We start from the raw sequence: 24,190 nt of genomic DNA, 5'->3' as shown, positions 1-24,190 counted from the left end.
CAGCCTGAGTCCCAGTCCACCCTCTCTGAAATCTTTGGGTGAGCAATTTCCATCCTGGTTGTTGTATGACACTATTTTCCATCAGGCAGAGGCTATTTTCCTATCAAATTGGAAAGTAAATACTGAAACTCTTCCCTATTCTATTCACAAGGAAAACATTTTAAGGACACAGGAGGCCTGGGCTGAAGGCCTGGACCTGGTGAAGGATTGATGGACAAAGAAGGATGTTTAAGACCATGGGTCTAGGGTAAAGTTGCTAAATTGAGAGTCAAGAGGCCTCTGCTGGAATCCTGGGGGACATGGGAGTTGGTCTAGTTCTCTCTCAGTCCTTACAGTTGTGAAGATTGTTTGATCTTAATTAAGCTTCAAAATTGTGAAGATGACCAGACTTGCCTTCATTCCTCCAATGTTCTTTTTCTCCACCATGTCCTCATCTTTATCCTTAAAGAGCCAGTATCTCATACTTTCAAAATTTGTTCCCTTTGAAAACCTGTTCTCAGGTTATCTGACCCACCGTTGCCCATTACAAGTGAGGAAATTGAGAACAAGAGGAGGAAAAGGCTTTGTCCGGGTCAAGGAGCAAGTGAGTAGCAGAGACAGGAGGGATCTGGAGCATCCATTTATTATAATCATTATGCAATTAATCACATTAGGTCAATTAATTGAAAGGAAACAATTAACTAGAATACAACATTAGGTAATAAGAATTCCAATTGGAAGAAAGATTAGGGACTTTCCAAGTTGGGAGGGAGAGAGCAATCAGGTATAATTCCTCGAAATCAGAAAAGCAGGTGTCTGGTCACCCCCAAAGTGTCTGTAAACATTCAAAGGAACATGGAAACAGTAATTGAATGAGCAGTATGGGGTCAATTTTTAGATAAGACATATATGGATTGCTTGAGATATATAATTGTGAGAAAATTTGCATCATTTTTTAGAGCTGCCAGGGATTCTAGTCAGCATAATTTAGATCCTTAGGTAAGGGTCTCTAAGCAGGAAGTAAAGGTCCAGCTTCCCAACCACACAGGGCCTAGGTTTCAAGAATAAAATAAAATTTTTTTTCCAATTCCCACAATTGATGAAAATTTCCTCAAAAGATTAATGGGACCAGACCCATAATTGAATAGAAAGGACTAGCTCCAGAACTGAGTCAAAAGCTGGAGTCCGTGTGGTTCACTCAGTTCCCATCACCAGTTGCTGCTCTAATCCCTTCCAATCCATCACATGAAAGGAAAGAGAAGAAAAATTCCTGGTAAAGACCAAAGAGAGAGAAAAGTGGAAGATTAATGGGTTTAGTCATGTAATATTGACTTAAAAAACACTCAGTTACTTTCCTATGTGACTATCTACCACAATCACCCCCATTACATCCTCCAGGCTACTGCCTGAATAAATTTCCTCATCCCTAGATTTGGCCATTTTCTCCTTTACTTGACAAGTTCACTGGTTCCCCACTAGTTGTGGAATCCAATTCAAACTCCTTAGGTTGGCAGTGAAAGTCTACAGCAGCTGAATTCCACCTTACTTTTCAGTTTTACCATATTTCTCCCCTCTCCATACTCTCTGCCCTGGCCAAACCAGACCCCTCCTTTTACAGAGGAGGAAATTAAGTGATTTGCCCAAGATCATGTAGCTAGTATCAGACACAAGATTTGAATCCAGGTCTTCTCGGATTCAAACTCTACGGCTCTTCAGCTTCCTTGCCTTTGCTCATATCATTCCTTATTTCTGAAATTTTCTTCATCCTTTCTTCTTTTGCCTGTTGATGTCTCACCTAGTTTTTTTTTTAAGAAAAATTTTATTTATTTTGAGTTTTACAATTTTTCCCCTACTCTTGCTTCCCCCACCCACCCACCCCCCACAGAAGGCAGTCTTACATTGTTTCCATTGTTTTTTGTTGTGTTTTTTTTTTAGTTTTTTTGCAAGGCAATGGGGTTAAGTGGCTTGCCCAAGGCCACACAGCTAGGTAATTATTAAGTGTCTGAGGCTGGATTTGAACCCAGGTACTCCTGACTCCAGGGCCAATGCTCTATCCATTGTGCCACCTAGCTGCCCCCCCGCTTGTCACCTAGTTTTTAAAGACCTTCCTAAAGGTGATGTGGGAAAACTGGGGTACTGATGCTCCTTTGGTGGGATTGTAAACTGATCCAACAATTCTGGAGAATAATTGTGATATATAAAAGTCTATAAAATTGTGATCCAGCAATACCATTTCTAGGTCTGTGTCCCCAAAGAAATCATAAGAAGGAAAAAAAGACCCTGTACAAAATGTTTATAGCAATTCTTTTTGTAGTGACAAAGAATAGGAAATTGAGGGGATACCCATCAATTGGGGAATGACTAAACAAATTACAATACATAAATGTGATGGAATGTTATTGTTCTCTAAGAAACCTAGAAAGACTTCTATGACCTGATGCTGAGTGAAGTGAGTGGAACCAGGAAAATGTTGTATATAGTAGTACAGCAATATCATGTAATGATCAACTAGGATACATTTAAACTGTTTTCAGCAATAGAGTGATCAGACAATTCTAAAGGACTTGTAATGGAAATTCCATGCACATCCAGAGAAAGAACTAGGGAATCTGAATGCAGATCAAAGTGTACTATTTTCAATTTTTTTTTGTTTTTTTCTTTCTCATGATTTTTCCCATTTGTTCTGATTCTTCTTTCTCAGCACGACTAATATAAAAACATATGTAACATGATTGTGTATATATAACCTTTAGCAGATTACTTGCTATCTTAGGAAAGAAGGGTGGAAAGGTGGGAGGGAGAAAACTTTTCAAAAATGAATGTTGGAAAAAACTGAAAAAAAGGAAATTACAAAAAATTAAAAAATAAAGATCTTCCAGAGCTATCTATCTAAAAATGAATGGAAATGGACTTAGGGGAGGGAATGGGAAGAAGAAATTCAGCAAAGGGAAGGAATAAGTTTCTCATTATTTGGGGTATTCGAGGGGAAAATGGAAGACTCCTTTTTTTGTGTTATTGGAGGGATTGTGCATAGGTTGTCCAATTGGCTTGGAATGTCCTCTCTTCCTAATCTCTGACTCTTAGGGTCTTCAGTTGACATCTGGGCTCAGCTCCTTACCTCCCTTAACATTGTTAGTGTTTTCTTCCTCCTCATATTATATTAGTTTTACTTATATCTTTATGTGCTAAATCCCTTGGTAGAATATAAATTCTTTGAAGGCAGGGACTGTTTCATTTCTGTTTTTGTGTTTCTAGCACTGTACCGACATCACAATGACTGAAACAAGTTTTCATTCATTCAGTATTGAATAGGTGTGGAGAAGAGTTGCAAAAATATGTCTGTAGGCTTTACAATGAACACAGAGTCTGTCTTATTTCCAACAATCCTAGGAAGTAACTAGTATCAGTATTATTCATAATTTTACAGATGAGAACACCAAAGCTCAGCATCAAGTAAACTGGTACTTAATAAATAAATGTTCACTGATAAATGGAGCAGAGAAGAGAGTCAGAATCAAGCATTATCGCCTTGGAAAATTCTACTGCCCCACTTTGTCCTTGCCCTCCATCAGGTCTAAGGTCCCAGCTGCAGGGGCCAGAACCTTCATCATTTGCATGGTTTCTGAACCTTGGAGCCCTGGCTGGCTTTCATTCCTCCAGAAGAGGGGAAATTTTCCATACACACAAAGCTCTTTATTTTCTTATGCAAAAAAGTTACCTTCCAGGTTCATAAAAATGGCCACCTTTCTTTGTGTCTTGCCTAAGAGGGAGGGGGAGAGGACTAGTGTCAGGGAAAGATCAAAATATTTGAATATTTCCAGTCAGTTTTTCCAAGCCAAGAGAACTCTGGAGTTAAGGACAAGAGATGGTGCTAGTCACAGTCTACTGACCATCTCAATTCTGGGAATTTTAGGCTGTTCTGATCATCTAGTCTTTTGATTTCCTCTCTTTGATGATGATGATGATGATGATTCTCCTCTCTGATGATGATGATGTTGGTGATGATGATGATGATGATGATGATGATGATGATGATGATGACTACTTCTGATACAGCACTTTACAACATTAATTTAGACAAATCAAAAATACATTAGCCATTGTATAGTAGAAATATCCTTAGTTTGTGAATTGGCGGGGGGCCTCAGGTCTGAATTCATGCTCTGCTTCTCTATCAGCCATGAAAACTTGCACAAATAATTTCTCCTCTATGAACTATTGTTTCCTCATTTGTCAAATGATAGGATTGAACATGTAAGCTCTCTTCTAGGAGTTAGATAACAAGATAAGTTAGAGTGCAGAATTTGGAATTAGAAAGATTTGAGTTCAAATGCAACCTTAGACACATTAACTGTGATTCTGGGCAACTTCTCTCAGCCTCAGTTCCCCTCTTCCATAAAATAAAGATAAAAACTACCTAGTCCCTAGGGTTATTGTAAGGATCAGATGAGATAAACCAATATAGTGTTTTGCAAAACTTAAAATGCTATTATAAATACTAGCTATTATATTAGCATCATAAAAACCACTACAATAAATAATAAGAATTCCATTAGTCCTTCCTGTTTGAAGCCCTTCAAAGGAGTCTTTACAGTTTTTTTCCAAAACTTTAAAAGTCCTGTGGAGTTAAGAAACCAAAAGCTTTTTTCTTTCATTTTTCTCTTCTGGAGTGTTCTGTCACCCATATCCAGAGTGATTTAGTGATTAGCATAGTGTACCTGGAGTCAGAAAGACATAGGTTCACCTCTCAGTTCTGATACTTATACATGAATCTCTTCTCTTCAATTGAGTCGTCTCATCTGTGTAATGGGGAGATTACCTCTTTTTTGTATTATTTCCTTCTTCAACTCATTTTACAGATGAGGGAACTGAGACAAACAGGGCTAAGAGACTTGACTAGGGATACACAGCTAGTAAGTATTTGAAGTTGGATTTGAATTCAGGAGGTGATTTCCTGACTCCTTTACTCTATCCAATCTGGATACTATGGTGCCACCAAACTACCCCATTTTCTGATTATGATCAGATTTTTTTTTGATCTTTCCATCTATCCTTTTGCTTCATTCCTCCTAGACCTACTTTTTGGGACTTGATGATGCAGAATTGATGAGTTGATTAATTTTGCTGCTGTCCTTTATTCTCTTTCTTTCATATTCTTGGTAATAAGGTATGCTTCTCTGGGTGGAGGGGAGACATATATATACACAATTCAAGGTGATAACAGCAAATTTTTAATAGAGAATTTTTTTCTTTTTTTAAGTTATTGTCCCCATTGTTCAGATGAGGAGCCTGAAACCTAGAACAGTAAAATGACTTGATCATTGAGGGAAGAGGCATACCTAGCAAGTATCAGCTGAGAATCCAAACCAGGTCTTCTAATCTTTCTAATAGACATTATTTCCTTTCATGGATTTGGCCTCAATGAGAAGTGACGAAAGAGCCTATTTCTCTGAAATTACCTAATTCCTCCGCCTAATGTGATTTTTCCAGTCTCTGCCTATCATCAGAGTAGAAACTGGTCAATGGTTGTTTTCAATAAGGGCTTCTGTTCTCTGCCATTAGCTGAAAAGGAAGTCAGGATTAAGCAAATGAGCTCTCCTCAACCATATAGAGAGCTTGGTAAGTGGGACTAAAGAAGACAATTGGAGATTCTCTCTCTTCAACATCCTCCTTCAGATGTCCCAGGGTACCCCACTATCCAATGGAGGACAGGACAAGGCCTTCAGAGCCAGAAAAGGGGCTGATCCCCATGGACAGAGAAAGCCAGGCCATGGGTGTGCTCAAAGACATTGCAATCAAGTGGTTTATGGAGACACAGGCACCCCTCATATTACAAAATGGCATTCTACCAGAGTGGTTCCATGGATTCATTACAAGAAAGTAAGTTTGACTCCCCGGTTAGTAGGGTAAATGGGCTTGTTTGGGGGTTATCCACCTCTTGGATCTCAAGGGACAGGCTGGTTACCAGACTTTTGAAGTAACAAGGCAAATGTGTTTTTTCCTTATTTATATTCATTTATATTGTACTACATATGTTGCATAATCTTGCTTATTTTATTTATTATTATCATCATATAATATGTGTTATTAATATTATTAGAGATGTATAGGGCCTGAAGGATTGGTTTGGGAGAGGTGAGGGGGAGAGTGATGGATTTGTTGGCAAGAAGCTCTAGGTTAGTTCAACTACTCACTCATGTGCTCTTAGGGAAAGTCTTTTCTCTAGGTTTCTGTTTATCTGTAAAATGAGGGGGGAAGGTATATGATATCTAAAGATGTCTGGATTCTATAAATTGCCCCTTGTGTTTAAAATAAACAGAGATTTGGGGGAAAGGACATTAGTATTATTGATCATCCTGTGGGCAAACCAAGGGGTGGTAAAAGAGTTGGTGTTTGTGTTTGAAATGAAATGCTAAAATAGAGAGAGTAGGGAGAGGTTTTTGAATAAACCAGCTGTCACAAGGTAGAACCTCTCTTTAAGCTGTTGTTCCTATCTGAAAGAGGGGGGAAGGATGGATTTGGGATCAAAAGTCTAGAGTTCAAATTTTGGCTTGGACAAATAGTTTAAGCCTCTCTGGACCTCAGTTTCCTCATCTGTAAAACTAGGGAGTTGATCTAGAAAAATAAGATTCTCAAACTGGGAATCTATGAACTTTTAAAAATATGTCATAATTGGGGCGGCTAGGTGGCTTAGTGGATAAAGCACCGGCCTTGGAGTCAGGAGTACCTGGGTTCAAATCTGGTCTCAGATACTTAATAATGACCTAGCTGTGTGGCCTTGGGCAAGACACTTAACCCCATTTGCCTTGCAAAAAAACACCTAAAAATATGTCATAACTATATTTCAAAGTAATTGATTTCCTTTGCTTTATGTATTGTATTTGAATATTAAAAAAACTTTATTTTAGGAAAGGTTTTTGTAGTGCCTAAAGGTTCCATGACACAAATCTGGGGGCCCCTTGGTTCTAGACTGGGATCCTATGATTTATCTGATCTTTTAACGGGTCAGCAACATCTCAACCATCCATGTAAAATGAATCCCTCAGCATTGCCTAATTGATTGCCTAATAAAGGAAGGCACTGAATGAATGGATAGATGGAAAAAAAGGAACAAATAAAAGAATCAGTCAATCAAAGAATAATGTTGATAGTATCATAGTTCTAAAGTAAGGAGGGACCTCGGGGTCTTCTAGACCAGCCCTCTCCCCATTTTAGAGATCAAGAGACTGAGATGTAAGGAGGTGAAGTGTCTTGCCCCAAATAGGTAAATGATAGAACCAGAATTGGAATCCAGAACTCTGTCCCCACACTCAAACTCTGTCCTCTCTACCACACTATTGGACAGAATTTCAAAATCTGGGAGATGATTAAATATTGTTCATCTAAATAATTGACATTTTGAAGCCACATTTGCAAAAACCTTGGGTCAGGAAAGATGGGGGCTTCAAAAATGGGGAAAAGGATTCTATGGGGTACTTAAAGGAGTATCATGCAGAAATCCCATTGAGTGCAATGATCCATAAGTCCTTAATCAGCCTATAACTGATTAGCACCATATTAGAACAGGAATCTAAACACCCCCCCCCCAACCCACAGTCCTTTGACCAATTGATAAATTTTCACATGACTGCTTAAACCTCAGACATTGGTAAATGAAATAAATCAGGGCTTTATTTAAGACTTAAGAAAATATGAGAAAATTTTAATAATGCAAATTAAAAATGTGTCATCCTTACATTTTTTCCCCCCTGGAAAACCTTACCAGCACATCCCTGACCACAGGATCTGTTTACAGCCACCCCAGGCTATTATGTCCTCCCTTGTCTATCTGTACAGCTAATGCAATCAAATTTTAAAATCTTGTGAAGAAAAATAAAGATTGAGATGCTAGTGAAGCAGATAGATGTGGTGTATAAAATCAAACAAATAAAAGTGATTTTGAGACTGGCTTAGCATAGAGACTGTGACCTGAATTCTGTCTCCCCACGACTCCAGAAATTTTGTCTTGTCCTAGGGACAGGTGAGGAGGTAGTGGTCAGAGCTTCAGGTTCAAAGATGTTTCTTCCTACAGGCAAACTGAAGAACTGCTTAGAGACAGACCCATTGGCTGCTTTCTCATCAGGTTGAGTGACAAGGCCATGGGCTACGTCCTTTCCTACAGGTAAGACCCCCAACGACACAATGAAACAGTCCTTGGCTCTGGTGAGCTCTGGTTTCCTGGGCAAGCTTCTTAGTTGACCTCAAGCTGACTTGCAGAGAACCAGATCCTTTGAACCTCCTCTTCTGTAAAATGTTTTGGAGCCACAAGGTATTGACCTAGAATCCTTCTTTCCAGCTTCAATTCAAATGCCCACCCTCTCCCCAATTTTTTGTATTTATTTTGTATAACTATTATTTATTTATCTCTGGATGAGTTGTCTTTCTCTAGTAAAACATAAACTCCCTGAGGGCAGGGACTTTCATTTTTCTTCTTGTATCAACAGCCTATAGCATAATGTCTGGCACATTCTTGGTATTTGATGTGTGACTGTAAAAGGAATGCCTGGAATATTTCTAAGATTTTTCTGTGGTCTAGATCCCCAAGTCTGACTTGAGATTCTGTGACTCATTTCTTTTTAGGGGGTACAATCGTTGCCGTCACTTTGTGATCAGTCAGCTTCAGAACCGGAGGTACGCCATCTCTGGGGACACCTGCAACCACCCCACGCTGACTGCCCTCATCAGCTACTACCAGGGAGCAAAGATAGAACCTTTTGGTGAGACTCTCACCACTGCCTGCCCTCGGGTATGCTGAGTCTCATATCCAATGTATCAGACATGTACCAAGTGTCCATGGTGGACTGTGTCCTGAGATGTATGCTATCAGAATACAAGGGTAGATGAGGCATAAATCCTTCCCTCAGGGAGCTTAGAGAATAATCAGGGAGAGAAGACATGAGTATAAGTCACTGGAATACTAGACAAATGAGGTGAGCACAAAGGGGAGATGAAATCTAAAAGGGTAAGAGGACAGAGTGGGTTTGACCTGGGGAAGCAGATGGCATCTGAGTTGGACCTTGAAGGAAGGGAAGGATTTCATCTGGAGCAGAATTGAAGACATCTCTTCCATGAAATGAGAGCTTCTGAAGCCCTTCAGAAAATGAGAATGGAATAATAGCCAGTCTGACTAGAATGTAAGGTATACAGGAAGGAAAAATTGGGAAAGATCAAATGGGGAGGCTGAAACCCAATGGTGGGAGACATTGATTTCCAGGGTCAGTTGAAAGCTGGGGAGATTATATTCATAGATAGTCCCCCTGCCTCCAAAGGGGTACTAAATCAGTGTTGGGAGACCACAGCCCAGTCCATTACTCTAGGCTCCCTTCCCCCAAGTATCCGTCCCCTACCTAAGGTCTTAGGAGCAGATGTTATAATAACTCAGTCCATCTTTGGAATAGGGTGGCGGAAAGAAGTAGAAGAGAAACGTAACAAATCTGAGTTCTGACTCCACCACTGACCAAGCTGGGGGGACTCCACTTGACTTCTTATTAAATTTCTATGTCCTAATCTTTTAAATGGGGAGAATAATTCTCTTTTATGAAGTTATATGAGAATCAAATAGCATTTCAAAAGCAAGCATTTATTAATTTTTGATAATCTGTGCAAAATCCTTTGCCTCACACACATATAAGAATTTATTGTTATTATTAATTTTTCCTCTATTGTCACACCTAACAACAGTACTAGAGATTTTTAAAAAGGCCAAGGACTTGGCCTTTGACAGTTATGAAAACTAAGGCCCAGGAAAATCAAGCAACATGCCTCAGATAAAACACAATAATACTAGCAAACTTTTATATAAGGTTCAGAAGGAACTTTACAGCTTTTCTGGACTTCACAAGAGTTCCGTTGAAGTGGGTGTTATTGGGGTTCTCATTTTACAGATAAGGAAACTGATGAGAAGTTAACATAGTTAACAAATATCTGAGGGAGACTTTGCACTCTACTCTTTCTCACATCACTCAGGCACTCTTTCCACTGGGTCAGCCAGTTGCCAGCCAGCTACTAGGTGACAGAACCAAGGTCCTTGGGTTACCAGCATTTTTTCCCTCCACCTGGGAAGATCTTCTTGCTCTTTTTCTAACCCAACTTTAGACTGAATGGGAAGGGGCTCAAAAATGTTGTCCTCCTCTACACAGCCAGAGGAGAGCAGTTTGTATGATGCCATCTCCCTGAACCTCCTGCTGGTCAACCCACCTGAGTCAACCAGTCCCTCCAAAGAGGAACAAGAATTGGGGGACTTAGAATACCTGAGATCTAGTAAAGACAAGGACCCCAAGGTCAGCCCCACTCCAAAGCCCAAGATTTCCTTTGTTCACTCCAAAAAATCCCTGGAAGAATGTTCTTGGAAGCCCTCAGAAGAGGACAATGATGTAAGTATTCCCTCAAGAAGAGGTAGTATGGTGTGTTGGGTAGAGGCCCGGATTGAGAGGCAGGAAACTTGGTTTTATCATAGCTCAGCCATTTACTAGCTATGTGATCATGACTTATGGGTCATTTCCGATTCTGTATAAATGGGAGGAAGTTCAATTCCACGATCCCTTTTCACTTCTAATTACATCTTTGCTATCCCACAGGAAGTTAAAGAACCAAATGAAACCATCATTTTATTTTTTTTTAAGAAAGATTTTATTTATTTGGAGTTTTACAATTTTTTGCCCTAGTCTTGCTTCCCTCCCCCCACCCGCCACAGAAGGCAATCTATTGGTCTTTATATTGTTTCCATGGTATACATTGATCTCAGTTGAATGTGATGAGAGAGAAATCATATCCTTAAGGAAGAAAAAAAAAGTATAAGAGATAGCATAATCTCATAAGACAATGTTTTTTTTTTCTAAATTGAAGGTAATAGTCCTTGGTCTTTGTTCAAACTCCACAGTTCTTTCTCTGGATATAGATTGTATTCTCCATTGCAGACATCCCCAAATTGTGCCTGATTGTTGCACTGATGGAATGAGTAAGTCCATCAAGGTTGATCATCACCCCATGGTGCTGTTAGGGTGAAACCATCATTTTAAACGAAGAGGGAATGGAAACCTAGAGAGGTTAGGTAATTTATTTAAAGTCATAGAACCAAGCCAGGACTAGAAACCTGCCTGGTCTCTCAGTCCAGTACTCTTTCCATAAAATTCCTACACCAGGATTGCTTTCCTCTCTCAGGCAAGTTAAGGACTATCCTCCTCACCTTTCTGTCAGTAGAAACAAGGTCTTTACCATCTTTAAATCCACTTTCAGGATTAGAAGTTGTACATTCAGGATCAAGCTATCTATGCACAGTTAGTGAATACCTACTATGTTCCAAGCCTAGTGTGAAGATCTGGGGAGAAGAATAGTTGGGTAGTAGAGTCAGATTGGGAAGAGTCTAAAAAGTCACAAGGTGTCATTGAACTTGGGATCACTGGACCTTAGATGTCTGAAACTGGTCAGGACCTTTGAAACCCTCCAGGTCTCAGATTCTTAACTTACAGTTTAAAGACAGAGGGTCCAAGGGAGATTGCAAGGGATCCATGAACTCAAATGGGAAAAATGACATTCGTTTCCCCTAATCTTTGTAACTTATGTTATATATTAGAAACATTATTCTGAGAAGGGATTCTTCTGTGGGCTTTACCCAGACTGCCAGAGGGAGCTCAATGCCCACAAAAGGTTAAGAAACTCCTGATCTAGGTCAGCCACCTCATTTTATAAATGAGGAAATTGAGATTGAAGGGGAAAAAACTTAATGGAATCTGGTGTATCAGTCAACCAATCTGTTAATCAGTTAAATTTATAAAGTTATGCTTTAGGTCTGGTATTAGGTGTTGGGTATACAAAGAGGAAAAGTGAAACCTCCGGGAATTTATTGGTTTGTCTGTTTGAATGGATGTCTTCAAGAGATAGGGGGTTTTCAATGTGGGTTGATGTGTGGCTCATCCTTCCTCTACCTGAATAGTTATAGTAATAGAAAGCTTGCTTTCTCCTGCCTAGCCAACCCACTCCAAAGTCAGGCAGTTCAGATTGTTAGACAATCCTTCATTATGCTGAATTGTGATGTGTTTTCCTTGAAATTTCCCCAGCTCTCAGGAGAAGCACCTCCTCTACCCAAAAGAAATTCTTCTCTCCTGATGGAATCCTTCAGTAGCAGGCACTCAGGAAACATCATCTATGCAGAGTTGAAGAAAATGAATCACAACCCTCAGAGTCTGAGCATGGAGGCCTCAGAGATTCCTCATCAGACCCCTTCTCCTGGCAGAGAACCCCAGAGAAGGCTTAGAAACCCAAGTGGAGAAGAATTGACTCTCCAAACCAGGGATGCCCCATCTCTTGCTTCTTTGAATGCTACCAAGAGCCTGGGGAAAAAGTTGGATCCCAACAAGAAATCTCCCACTGTTCCTCATCACCCCAAGTTGGAGCACAGCTCCCCTGTGCCTATCTCTACCTCTCCTGGAGATAGGAGCTCCAGGGCAAGCTCCCCCCATCATCAGGCTTGGTGCTCCCCTGAATCTACAGGGAGCAACCAGGGATTGGTCATCCATGCTGTTCCTCAATTATTGAGAAGTTCAGGGTCTAATAAGTCTGGAGGCCCCAATCCACCCAGCACCCATGATCTCATGCCAAAGGGGAGCAGCTTCTTTTCTTTAGAAGATCAAACTAAGGTCTCAGAGAACCATGACTATGAACCTATTCCTGGCAGGCTGCCTATATCAGCCTTTCTCCCGCTCAAAACCACCTCTAATCAGCTGGAGGGCTCTAGAGACTGGATGGTTAATGCTTATGAGAAGATTCCAGGAAGCCAGGCAGTGCCCATGCCTTCCTTACCATGTAACCCATATGAGCAGATCCCCATCTTGAATGTCCAGGAGACCAAACAGTCACACTCACATAAGGTATGTGCATCCCAGGGAACATAGATAGATATCACATCACTCTAGGATCCTGGGCTAGTCATTTCAACTCCCAGAGCCTCCATTTTCATATCTATTAAATGGGCAAAATAATACTGCACTACTGTGAATGAAGAGCTTTATGAGACTCTCTTGAAATGTGAATTATGGGGCAGCTAGGTGGTGCAGTGGACAGAGCACTGGCCCTGGAGTCAGGAGTGCCTGAGTTCAAATCCGGTACCAGACACTTAATATTTACCTAGCTGTGTGACCTTGGGCAAGTCACTTAACCCCATTGCTTTGCAAAAACAACAACAACAAAAAGAAATGTAAATCATCCCTTCAAAATCATAGATTTAGAACTAAAAGGGACCTTCATTTTAATATGAGAGAGTCATAGACCATCAGAATGTAAGTGACTTAACTTCCTCTCCCAGGCCACGTGTTTGGGGGTAGGTGGGACTCTATAATTTCTAAGATATCTCCCAGTTTTCAATCTAAGTATCCAAAATAAAACTTGAACCTAGATCCACTGATTCCAAATTCACTGTACTTATCTATCATACTCCCTCAAAAAAAAAAAAAATTTGCCTCCATCCTGGCCCTTAGCAAAGTTGTGAATGAAGGAAGGTTTGTCTTTGCCCAGCATAATGTCCCTGATGGTTTGTATGATCTTTGAGGTAGGAAGGGGCCCTAGCAAATACCTCATCAAATCTCTCAGCTAGGGTACGATCTTACAGATAGCTTCCCTGCTGGGGGTTCATCCTTCCTCTGCTAGAACTGTTATGGTAATGGGAGCTTGCTTTCTCCTAAGGCAACCCCTTCCAATGTTGGGCAGTTTTCATTGCTAGAAAATCCTTCATTATGCTGAGCTGAAATCTAGTTTCCTATAATCAATTCTAGCTCTGCCCCCTGAGGTGCCATAAAATGTCCAATCCCCTTCTTTCTGTCCCTTGATAGTTCCTAATGTGAGAATTAAATAATATTAATTATTAAGCACCTACAAGGAACTGACAATACAAGGAAAGATAAAAACACAGACTTCCCCCTCAAGGAGCTCACAGTCTAAAATGAGGGAGACAACACAGAAATAACTGTGAACCTAGACAATACACATGGGAGAGATGGAAGACAATCTCAGAGAAAGGGTATAACTGTGGCATAGGAAGCTGGCAGAGGGAGCCGGGGAAAGGCCTCCTACAGATGGTGGGATTCAAGTTGGGTCTTGAAGGAAGCAGGAGGCCATGTTAAAGAGGAAGAACTTTCCAGACATGGTAGAAGCCTGTGGCAAGGGCTAGATCTGAATTTTCTTTCTGCCACTAACTTGTCTCATGACCTTGTGTCCTTTCTGGATTTATTTGCCCATGTGTAGCACAAGGGATGTGCTCCTATCACTAGAGCCTGGCAAGTAACAAGCATTTAATAAATCTTTGTTGATTGATTGATGATTACGGTCTCTTCCAGCTCCAATTCCTCATGGATCTCTAAATATTTGAGGTATAGTAGTTGTGTTAATTGGCTCTTCAATCCCCTCCTCTCTTCTCCCCACCCCAGGCTCACTCCCTTTTTTCTCTTCTTCGTGTTCCAGGTTGAAAAATACCGAAGGTTCTTCTTCACAGACCGGAAGAATAAGCAATGATGCCAGGGCCCACTGGCTATGTCAGCAGCAAAGAGACCCAAGGAGAGAAGTTTTGGGTTTGAGGAAATCTCCCCAGGCAGCCAATTACTGACCAAGGGTCCAGGTCCATACTCTGGGGTCCAGTCAACTGGAAAGCTCCAAGACTCCATGGGTTCAGCTTGGACACAAAAACTGAGTCTAAGAGCCTAAAAATAAAACTGGAGGGAGAGAAGTAGAATCTGAGACCTTGGACTTTGAAGGAGAAATGAACCTGCATAAAAGTCAGAAAATCTTAGAATATCAGAGTGGATGGGCCTTCAGCAGCCCAGAGAAGGGAAGCATCTTACTCAGGGTGATACAGCAAAGTCATGGTAGAGCCAGGCCTGGAATGCCTTCCTCCATCCTCCTAAGTCAATGATCCCTTCACTTCGATGCCTTCAACTCATTTCTTCCTGATTCCTGTCTCACTAGTTGCCTTATTGTAGGGCAGGGGCCAGTAGGAGAAAAAAGTAGGAAATAAGAATTTATCAAATACATTAACTACCATGTGCCTGGAGTTTCACAAATATTATCTCATTTGATAGCAAAGAAATAGGGGAAAAGTTTGCCCAATTCTAAAGAAATGTTTCATCAATATTCTTCAAAATACACACATGCATTGTTGTCACTCTCCAACATCTACTCTCTCCTTAACAGAACTATCTCTTCTCAACATTAAGCAAAATGAATGAACACATTTCTAACAATATATGATCCATTGAGCACCCATAGCTCACCACCTCTTCCAGAAAGAAGCAGGACTATTTGAATCCCAGTTTCAATTATGATTATGTCACAATTCAGTTCTCTATTGAATTGAAGAGTGCTATTTAGAAAATGCAAAATGGCAAATGATCAGAAAAAAATGTTTGGTTGTTGTTGTCTCTCTCCTCCCTCTCCCCCCACCCAGGCTAAGAGCTTTGCTAGCATGAATATGAATTCCCAAATCACAAACTCTTTAGATGGGAGTATAAGTCCCCCATTCTGGGGACTCCAAGAGAAACATCTCCCATTTAAAATTTGTCTACTCCTAGAAAGTCTCAAGGCAGATGTTTGCAAAATGAGATTTTCCAAGACATTTTCTTTAAGAATCCTTGCATTTTCAAACAATGAGTCTAATTTGGTGCCCCAGCTCTAACATCTATTAGCCTGTGTGACCCTAGGCAAGTTAGTTAGCCACCAGTCATGCTGCCTACCTACCTATCTATCCCCACCTCTTCCCTCCAGTTGAGTTGATCTGAGGACCAGCTTGCTTTAAGTCCCAATTAAAACCCTACTTTCTCCGGAAAGCCTCTCTTAGTCCCTCTTAATTCTAAAGGTTTCCCTCTATAAATTATTTCTAATTTATCCTATATAAAGCTTGCATTGTATTTATTTGTTTACACACATTTTCCCCCTTTAGATTGTAAGCTCCTTGAGGACAAGGGCTGTCCTTTGTTACTTTTTGTATCCCTCAACTTTTAGCAGTGTCTGATACATAACACCTAATAAATGTTTATGATTGATTTATAGACATGGACCCTGTCATAGATGCTTACAATCCAGTTGAGAATATACATATGCATCTAGTTCAGGGGACTAAGTAAATTTCCATCTTGGAATGGGGTAGAGTTTGCATTTTTGTTTTTTTTTTAGTAAGACAGTGTGGTAAAGTGACTTTCCCAAGGCCACACAGCTAGGTAATTATTACATGTCTGAGGCCAGATTGGAACTCAGGTCCTCTTGACTCCAGGGCCGGTGCTCTATCCGCGGCACTGCCTAGCTGCCCTGAGTTTGCATTTTTTTTTTAAGGAAGAATGTGCAGAGGGTGATGGTTAAGCCAAAGGAATGAACCTTTAATGATGGACTTTCTCAAATAAGCCTATGCAAGAAATCATTTCCTACACATTTCATATCACCATGGACTCAGCTCTGAGTACACAGTAGATGCATAATAAATGTTTGTCAAATCACCAACTGTTTAATTGGACATTTTCCAAGAAGAAGTCCTGTAGGCATTTCAAACTCAACAAGTTCAAAATGAAACTCATCTTTCTCCCTAAACTCACTGCTCTTCTGAACATCCCTGTCTCTGTTGAGGACAATACTGGCATCCTTCCTGCCTCCCAGGTCTGAAACCTTGGATTCATCCACAATTTCCTCTCCTCCACCTGCTCATCCAATCTCTTGCCCAGTCTGGTTAATTCTCCTTCCCATGATTATCTTCCCATCCTTCCCTTTCTCTCCTTCAAATAGCCACCAACTTAATTCAGGGTCTTATCACTCCTTGATTATTACAATAGCTTCTGAATTGGCCCCCACAGCAAGTCATCATGAACACAATTACCAACATCATTGTCTTAACATTTAGGTCAGAACTCCTCTAGTCAGCAAACCCCACTTGACTATCTATTGCTTCCGGAGTCAAATATCAACTTCACCCTACTCTTCCTGCCTTATCATTTATTAATTCTACTACCCCTTCCTGAAATCTACAGTCTAGCCAAACTGGTCCTTTATTCATGAGACGTCATCTCCCATCACTCAATCTTTGCAGAGGCTGATCCCTAATCCTGGAACATGCTCTCTACCTCTTAGAATCTCTAGATTTCTTCAAATCTCAGCTCAAACATGACTTTTAGTTTTTTAATTCCTCTAAATATTAGTACCTTCTTCCCCCAAAGTTATTTCAATATTTATTTTTATATGTTTATATACATACAGGCTGTCTTCCCCAATAGTCTGTAAGCTTCTGTTTTGTCCTTTCTCCCCACCCAGTATCTAGCCCTATATAGATATTTGTTGATTGCCTGAATATATGAATAATGGAACCAAGGTCAAATCAGTCAGAATATTTAATGCGGAAAAGAGTGATGCAGTAAAGAGTGACAGAGCCCTTCCTTTGACTGCCAGAGGCAAGTGGCAGCGGGTGCCATGCCAGACCCAGAGAGGGGTGACAGTGTCTGGTGGAAAAAGGGAGAAAGGCAAAACTGAATACAGGCATTCAATGAAAAAGATTGCATAGCTGATTCAAAACCTCATCCCATTTTTTCCTTTTGTGCTCACTCCCATGTTTTTCAGAAATCTTGCCAGTCTTCAATTAAGTATAGCATCCCCCCTTTTTTAAAAATGATGTTTTTCTCTCTTCTTGGTTCTTTAAGGAGGTTTGAGAAGGAAAAGGTGAGTCTGTTATCATCTCTGAAGCCTCATTTCCCAGGTAGGACAGATTTAGGAGGGTCAGCTTGACCATCACTGTGAAGCCCATGGATTGGTCAGTGTTAGACCAAGAATCAAATATGGTCCTCTGCTGTGACCCCTCCAGAGAGGCAGAAGGACAGATCTGAAGTTCATTACCAGTCCCAGCATCCTGACTGGTTGAAAGTATTTTCTGTGTGGAGGAGAAAGATGGGAGAGCATGAGATCTTGGAAGCACATGGGAGAAGATGGGAGTCTCCTAGGAAGTGAATTGGTTATGGTTACTTTTCTGGTGTCATGATTGTAGTTTTGGGGTGTGTTTTTTTTGGTGTTTTTTTGGAGTGTTGGTTTTGGGGGGGGGTTGTTTGTTTTTTTGCTGATAGGGCCATAATAAATTATCACCAGTATAAAATCACAGGAATATGATAAAATGACATCTTTTGCTGACAATATGAGCCTGGAGAAATCCTTCTCTCTGAAAGGAGAGTCCTGGAGGCTGCTTAGAAGTGCCCAGACTGAACTGATGTCATCTTGAGAGGCCTGCTAGGTTGCTTCAGATCCGAATGTGAAAAGTGCTGTGAAGAAATAGAGAGATGTAAGAAAGAGTGGAAATGGGGAGGGGGCAGGGGAAGTAGACCAGGCCAAGTAGACCCTTTGGGGTAAGTGCTGCAGTAATCAGAGGGAAATAAAACATTGGCTTAACTATAGAACCCTCACATGTGAGAACTAGAAGGGGCCTTACCTATCTTCCAGCTTGACTCCTGCATTGTACAAAGACCACACTGTATATTGATGATGTGGTGGCTGAAGTACAACAAGAAGACTTGGGAGTCTGAAGCCCTGGATGTGAAGGTTAACACTAATGCTGATTCCCTGAGATACTTTTGGGCCTCTGTTTAAAGATGACTTAACAGAAACTCTGAACCTCTACTTCCACCTCTCTGAAATGAAGATAACAGTCACATGGACCTCATAGGATTGCCTAGGGGATCAGATGTGCCAACTCATGTGAAGAGTTTTATAAAGTGTTAAATAGATGTGATAACAAAAACAAGGCCTAGGACCCAGATCTCCTCAGCAGTCAGACCAGAGGTATTGGTGAAAGCCATTGCAGTGTCTATCAGAAGGGTAATCAGCTTTAGACTTCTAGATGCCTGGAGGAAAAAGAGACTGGCCAAGGAGGTAGGAGTGAGCAGGTCTCTTGGTTTTGTGGAGAACTGTTGCCCGCTGCAGTTCATCCTGCTTGAGCTCCATTGCTAAGGCTATTGAACATATTTCACTCTTGAAGAATGGGTGGATCAACACGCCTTAAGCACCTACTCTATATCAGGTATTGTGCTCCACAGTTTGCAAACATTATCTAATTTGATTTCTGGGCTAAGTCCTTAGCGAATCTCATCTTCTATGAGTTCAAGTGGATTGATTTGGTTCTAAGCTATGGCACTTTGGGGCCAGAAGATTATGAAAGCAGGGTTCTTAGTACTTTTTAAGAAAGCTCCTTCCTGATGACTTTTAACTTCCTAAGGAACTACATCTACCTGGGGCTTCCTAAGGAACTACATCTACCTGGGGCTTCCTAAGGGACTACATCTACCTGGGGGCATTGCAATATGTTTTCAGGAAAAAGATAATTTATTTGAGCTCTGAGTGGTTCAGTGAGCACCGGACACTGGACTTCGAATTAACTTCCCTAGTGGAGGGGCAGTTAAGCTCTAAGCTTAGGTCTATTTGAGCAGGAAGAATGAGGTTAAGGAGGAGAAGAGGCTGAATCTCCAGAGGCCAAAAGAGCACTAGACTTGGAGCCAGGAAAGACCTGAATTAGAATCCCAAAGGCTGTGCCATACCTCAGAAAGTCAGGGGACTTAGCAATCATGTCTTCAAAGTCTGCATAGCTGAGCTTTCCATCTCCATCCAGATCTGCCTCCTCAATGACCTTATCACACACAAGAACCACCTCTTCCTCCTCCAATTCAGACTTGGTCAGCCGGGCCAGAGTCAGCTCCAGGTCTTTTTTGCAGATAAAGTTGTCATTATTGAAGTCTACTCAGGGAAGAGAAAATCAATCTTATCACTGTCATCATCATCATCAAAATGGAAGTCTCTAAGGCCTTTCATTGTGATTATGAAAATTCTGATCCTTGCATCCCTGAAGCATCATCATTTTTGTATGGTCTTAGTGTAAACTCAGGACTCTAAGTCCTGAAGAAAAATTAGAAAATTAGAAGCTGGTTCTATTTAAGAAAGTTCACCCTGTTAATGTTTGAAAAAATACTGATCTGAATTCAAAATCCCTGTATATACTCTACTCCTGGCTCACTTGGCTGGATGCAGCCTTGGATTAATAGTTTGCCTCTTCAGGCCTCAGTTTCTTTTTCTGTAATAATGTAGGGAAGAAGGGTGTTTAACAGGACGATGGCAGTAGGTCCCTTCCAGCTCTAACAGTCAATGAATGTAGAAGTTCCAGCTAACTGGAGAGCCCTTCACAAAAGTAAAACTGACCATTGGCCTTGGAAATGATTCTGGGAAAATTTCACTGAACTGCAACCACATACAGAGGCCAGAGACTTAGATTCTAGGCTGGATTCCTTGGGGCTTGCTGGTCAACCAAGGGCAAGCACTCCATCTAATTCTTGTTTCCTCAGGCGTAAGATGGATCTAAGAATCCTTTTACCTTTCTCCATCTCCGAACTGTCACTTCTGATATTCCACATTCTAAGGTCCCTCCCCGATCTGACATCATGGGTTCTCAGGTCGCCCCCATCTCCAGCATTCTCCTTCCCTGGTTCCCCCCTCCATACTGTCAGCTAGTTTCCCCAGGGATTGCTACAACTTTGTAAGAATCGTGGGCACATGGCGCCCTCTAGTGGGCAAAGGGAACAACGCGTGCAGCGCTGCGTCGGGTCGTGGGACTGCAGAAATGATGGAAACGCAGGGCTAGCAAGAAGCATGCTGAGTCCGGGGAGGGGAGGAGAGACAGAGAGAGACAGAGAGAGACAGAGAGAGAGACAGAGAGAGACAGAGAGAGACAGAGAGAGAGAGAGAGAGAGAGAGAGAGAGAGAGACAGAGAGAGAGAGAGAGAGAGAGAGGCAGAGACAGAGAGAGAGACAGAGACAGAGAGAGACAGAGAGAGAGAGAGAGAGACAGAGAGAGACAGAGAGAGAGAGAGAGAGAGAGACAGAGAGAGAGAGAGACAGAGACAGAGACAGAGAGACAGAGAGACAGAGACAGAGACAGAGAGACAGACAGAGAGAGACAGAGACAGAGAGAGAGACGGAGAGAGACAGAGAGACAGAGAGACAGAGGAGAGAGAGACAGAGACAGAGACAGAGAGAGAGAGACAGAGAGAGAGAGAGACAGACAGAGAGAGAGACAGACAGAGAGAGACAGAGACAGAGAGAGAGACGGAGAGAGACAGAGAGACAGAGAGACAGAGAGAGACAGAGAGACAGAGAGAGACAGAGAGACAGAGAGAGAGACAGAGAGAGAGACAGAGAGAGACAGAGAATTAGATAAACAGAGAGAAACAGAAACAGAGAGACATGCTTCTTGAATTGTTCCTTCTCTGATCCACTGACTATCATTTCCTTTGCCCTTTAAGATGAGTGTTCCCCAAAATATTATTATTATTATTATTATTAACATTTAGTCAACCTGGAGGAAATAGTTTCTCCCCTCTGTATACATTTCTTCATCTAAATGAGAAAAGCTGAGAGTTTATCTTTAACCAGCTGCTCTCCTCTTCCAGATTTCCTCTCCTCCTTGGCTGTGTCATTCTTCCCCTCAACCTTAATCATCCATGTGTATCTCTTCAGTCCAGAAGGTTCCTGTCTCCATAAATCAATCATGTATTAAGCATACACTAGCCCAGAAACTGTGCTAAGTGCTAGGGATGGTCTTAAAGTCCCTGCCTTCAAGGAGCTTCTAATGTTCAGTTATTAATAATTAACTTCCTTTCTTTTAAAGACCAACCCAGAAACTACTCCACCTTCAAACGTTCCCTGACTTCCACGGTTGATAGTAAGTTTTCCTTCATAGCCTTTTTCTTGAGCCTCTTCCGTTGCCTTTTATTGTGATTAAGGTGACTGGATACAATACTGGGCTAGGAGTGAGGAAGACCTGAGCTCAATTCTGGTCTGTCAGTCCCTGGATCTTAACCACTGTTTGCCTCAATTTCCTCATCTGAAAATGGTGATAATACCATCTATCCTACAAGATTGTTTTGAGGATCAAATAAAATATTAATAGTATAATGCTAGTAAACCTAATAAATACTTAATAAATATTAGCTATCATTATTGTTACAACTTGGCTATATAATGTTTGTTGTTATTTTGGATGTCATGGATGACTCTTTCTGATCTCCTGGGTTTCCTTGGCAAAGATCCTGAACTGGCTGACTGTTTCCTTCTTCAGTTCATTTTATGATGAGGAAACTGAGGCAAACAAGGTTGAATGACTTGTTCAGGGTCACACACTCGAAACTGAGGCAGGATTTGAACTTGCCTTGTATCCATAATACCATGCTGTCTCTCATTCATATTAGGTGCTTAATAATAGTTTGTTCAATTGAATCGTCCATGAGGGTAAGGGAGAGAATGGCCCCAAATAGGAAAGCAGACTTGTCAGACTTTCCAAATACTATTCTTTCTAGAATGGTTTCTAATTACTGGCCTGCCCTTCCCCCCCACAGAAAGCATTTCACGGGTACCAGAGGAATGGATGGCAGCCGTGATCCCAGTTGGCTGGTGGGGGATGGGGAAGGGGAGTGGAAGACAGGTGGGACCAGTGGCTCAGTTGCCTGGTCCAGCTCAGGCTGGGCTGAATATCCACCCTCCTGCAGACAGCATTAGGGTGATCTTTGGGCATCTCCTTCCAAGCCTAGAAGCTTAACCCAGGAGTCTCTGAGGCAAAGCCCTAAGTGAGGACCTGCTCCTCCCCACACTAGGCTCCCGGCTGCCTTGGATGCCAATGGTGATGAGCTGGGCACTACTTACCATAGATCTTAAAGGCATAGCTGGCTTTGAGTTCCCTGGGGGCCGACTCACAGAGGCATGAGAACATGTCCACAAAGTCATTGAAGGTGAGGTTCCCCTCACCATCCTCAGAAAAAGATGCCACAATTCTCTCCTTGAAAGGATTCTCCTGTGAAAATCAGAAAGCCTAGGTAGGAACACACTCATTCTCCAGGAATTTACCACCTCTCTCTGTCTCTCTCTCTCCTTTACTCCTGTCTCTGTCTCTGTCTCTCTGTCTCTCTGTCTCTCTGTCTCTCTGTCTCTCTGTCTCTCTCTCTCTGTGTGTGTGTGTATGTGTGTGTGTCTGTTTCTGTCTCCTCTCTCTCTCTCTCTGTCTCTGTGTGTGTGTGTCTGTCTCTGTTTCTGTCTCTCTCTCTCTCTCTCTCTCTCTCTCTCTCTCTCTGTCTCTGTGTGTGTCTCTGTCTCTGTCTCCTCTCTCTCTCTCTCTCTCTGTCTGTGTGTGTGTGTGTGTCTGTCTCTGTTTCTGTCTCTGTCTCTCTGTCTCTGTGTGTGTCTCTGTCTCTGTTTCTGTCTCTCTGTCTCTGTCTCTGTCTCTGTCTCTCTCTGTCTCTCTGTCTCTGTATGTGTGTGTGTCTGTCTCTGTTTCTGTCTCTGTCTCTGTCTCTGTCTTTCTCTCTCTCTCTCTCTCTCTCTCTCTCTCTCTCTCTCTCTCTCTCTCTCTTTTTCTGTCTCTCTCTCTCTTCCCTTCTCCACTTCAGAAACTATATTTCTGTTTTTCTGTTGCTTGCCTTGTGGAGGTCAAGTCTTCTCTTTCTCTCTCTTGGTCCTTTGTACATGCATTTGTGTGTACAGGGAGAGAAGTCAGGGTGATATAGTGGATAGCATTGGTCTCAGAAAGATTTGGAATCAAATCCTCTAGACTGTGTGACTGTAGACAAGTCCCTTCACCTTAGCCCTGCTCCCCTTCCTGACCTTGGCCTTCCCCTCTGCTCTGGGCTCTGGACCACCTCTCCTAGCTCTTTGCTTCCTGCTTTCTATGGCACCCCCACTTTTATCTTGTGTTTTGCTTATTTGGACATTTGGCTGACACAGAGACAGTTCATTTTGGAGAGAGTGAACAGGGCTCTTTTCAATGGACTCACAGAAGGGGGCTTAACAGAGGAGGAAACAGTTCTTGGGGGGAGTTAAGTGACATGCCTGGGATCTCACATCCAGTTAGTGGCAAAGCTTTGTTTTGAACCCAGGCCCTTTGGCACCCTCCACCTCACTGATGCAGTTTTCAGAGATCACACAAAGAATCCCTTCCTTATAATCCTATTCCTTAATGTAATGATATCAATAAATGTCATCTCCCCTACTAGATGACAAAAGGAAAAAGACAAAAAAGGCAGGAGGGAGGGGAGAGGCAATTCAATTCAACAAACCATTTATTAGATACACACCATGGGCTGGGCTTCTAAGATATAAAGATAAAAATGAACCCAACCCACCAAACTTAAAT

General features: G+C 41.7%; 2 protein-coding genes across 5 annotated transcripts in view; one reads left to right on the top strand and one right to left on the bottom strand.

Moving 5' to 3' along the window:
• SH2D7 (SH2 domain containing 7) overlaps positions 1-15,983 on the top strand; it is a 39,504-nt gene extending 23,521 nt beyond the window's left edge. For 3 of the 4 annotated variants that reach the window (XM_074236321.1, XM_074236322.1, XM_074236320.1), the window contains exons 2-6: positions 8,051-8,140; positions 8,599-8,764; positions 10,158-10,391; positions 12,075-12,884; positions 14,470-15,982. In XM_074236321.1, the coding sequence (XP_074092422.1) occupies positions 8,051-8,140; positions 8,599-8,764; positions 10,158-10,391; positions 12,075-12,884; positions 14,470-14,520 (1,351 nt within the window). In that variant the 3' untranslated portion in view covers positions 14,521-15,982. Of the gene's footprint in view, positions 1-5,633; positions 5,860-8,050; positions 8,141-8,598; positions 8,765-10,157; positions 10,392-12,074; positions 12,885-14,469 lie in introns of those variants that run through there. The other variant, XM_074236319.1, reaches the window with a different exon arrangement.
• A 1,385-nt stretch (positions 15,984-17,368) lies between these two features.
• The window catches only part of CIB2 (calcium and integrin binding family member 2), a 33,388-nt gene continuing 26,566 nt past the window's right edge, over positions 17,369-24,190 (bottom strand). The window contains exons 4-6 of the mRNA XM_074236318.1: positions 22,708-22,855; positions 19,557-19,752; positions 17,369-18,287 (exon numbers count right to left, since the gene is read on the bottom strand). Coding sequence (XP_074092419.1) covers positions 18,266-18,287; positions 19,557-19,752; positions 22,708-22,855 — 366 coding nt within the window. The 3' untranslated portion in view covers positions 17,369-18,265. The remainder of the gene's footprint in view (positions 18,288-19,556; positions 19,753-22,707; positions 22,856-24,190) is intronic.

This window comes from Macrotis lagotis, chromosome 4 (genome assembly GCF_037893015.1).
Source record: "Macrotis lagotis isolate mMagLag1 chromosome 4, bilby.v1.9.chrom.fasta, whole genome shotgun sequence".
Classification (NCBI taxonomy): Eukaryota; Metazoa; Chordata; class Mammalia; order Peramelemorphia; family Peramelidae; genus Macrotis; species Macrotis lagotis.
Note: the sequence above shows the minus strand (reverse complement) of the source record. Positions and strands in the feature narration are given on the sequence as shown.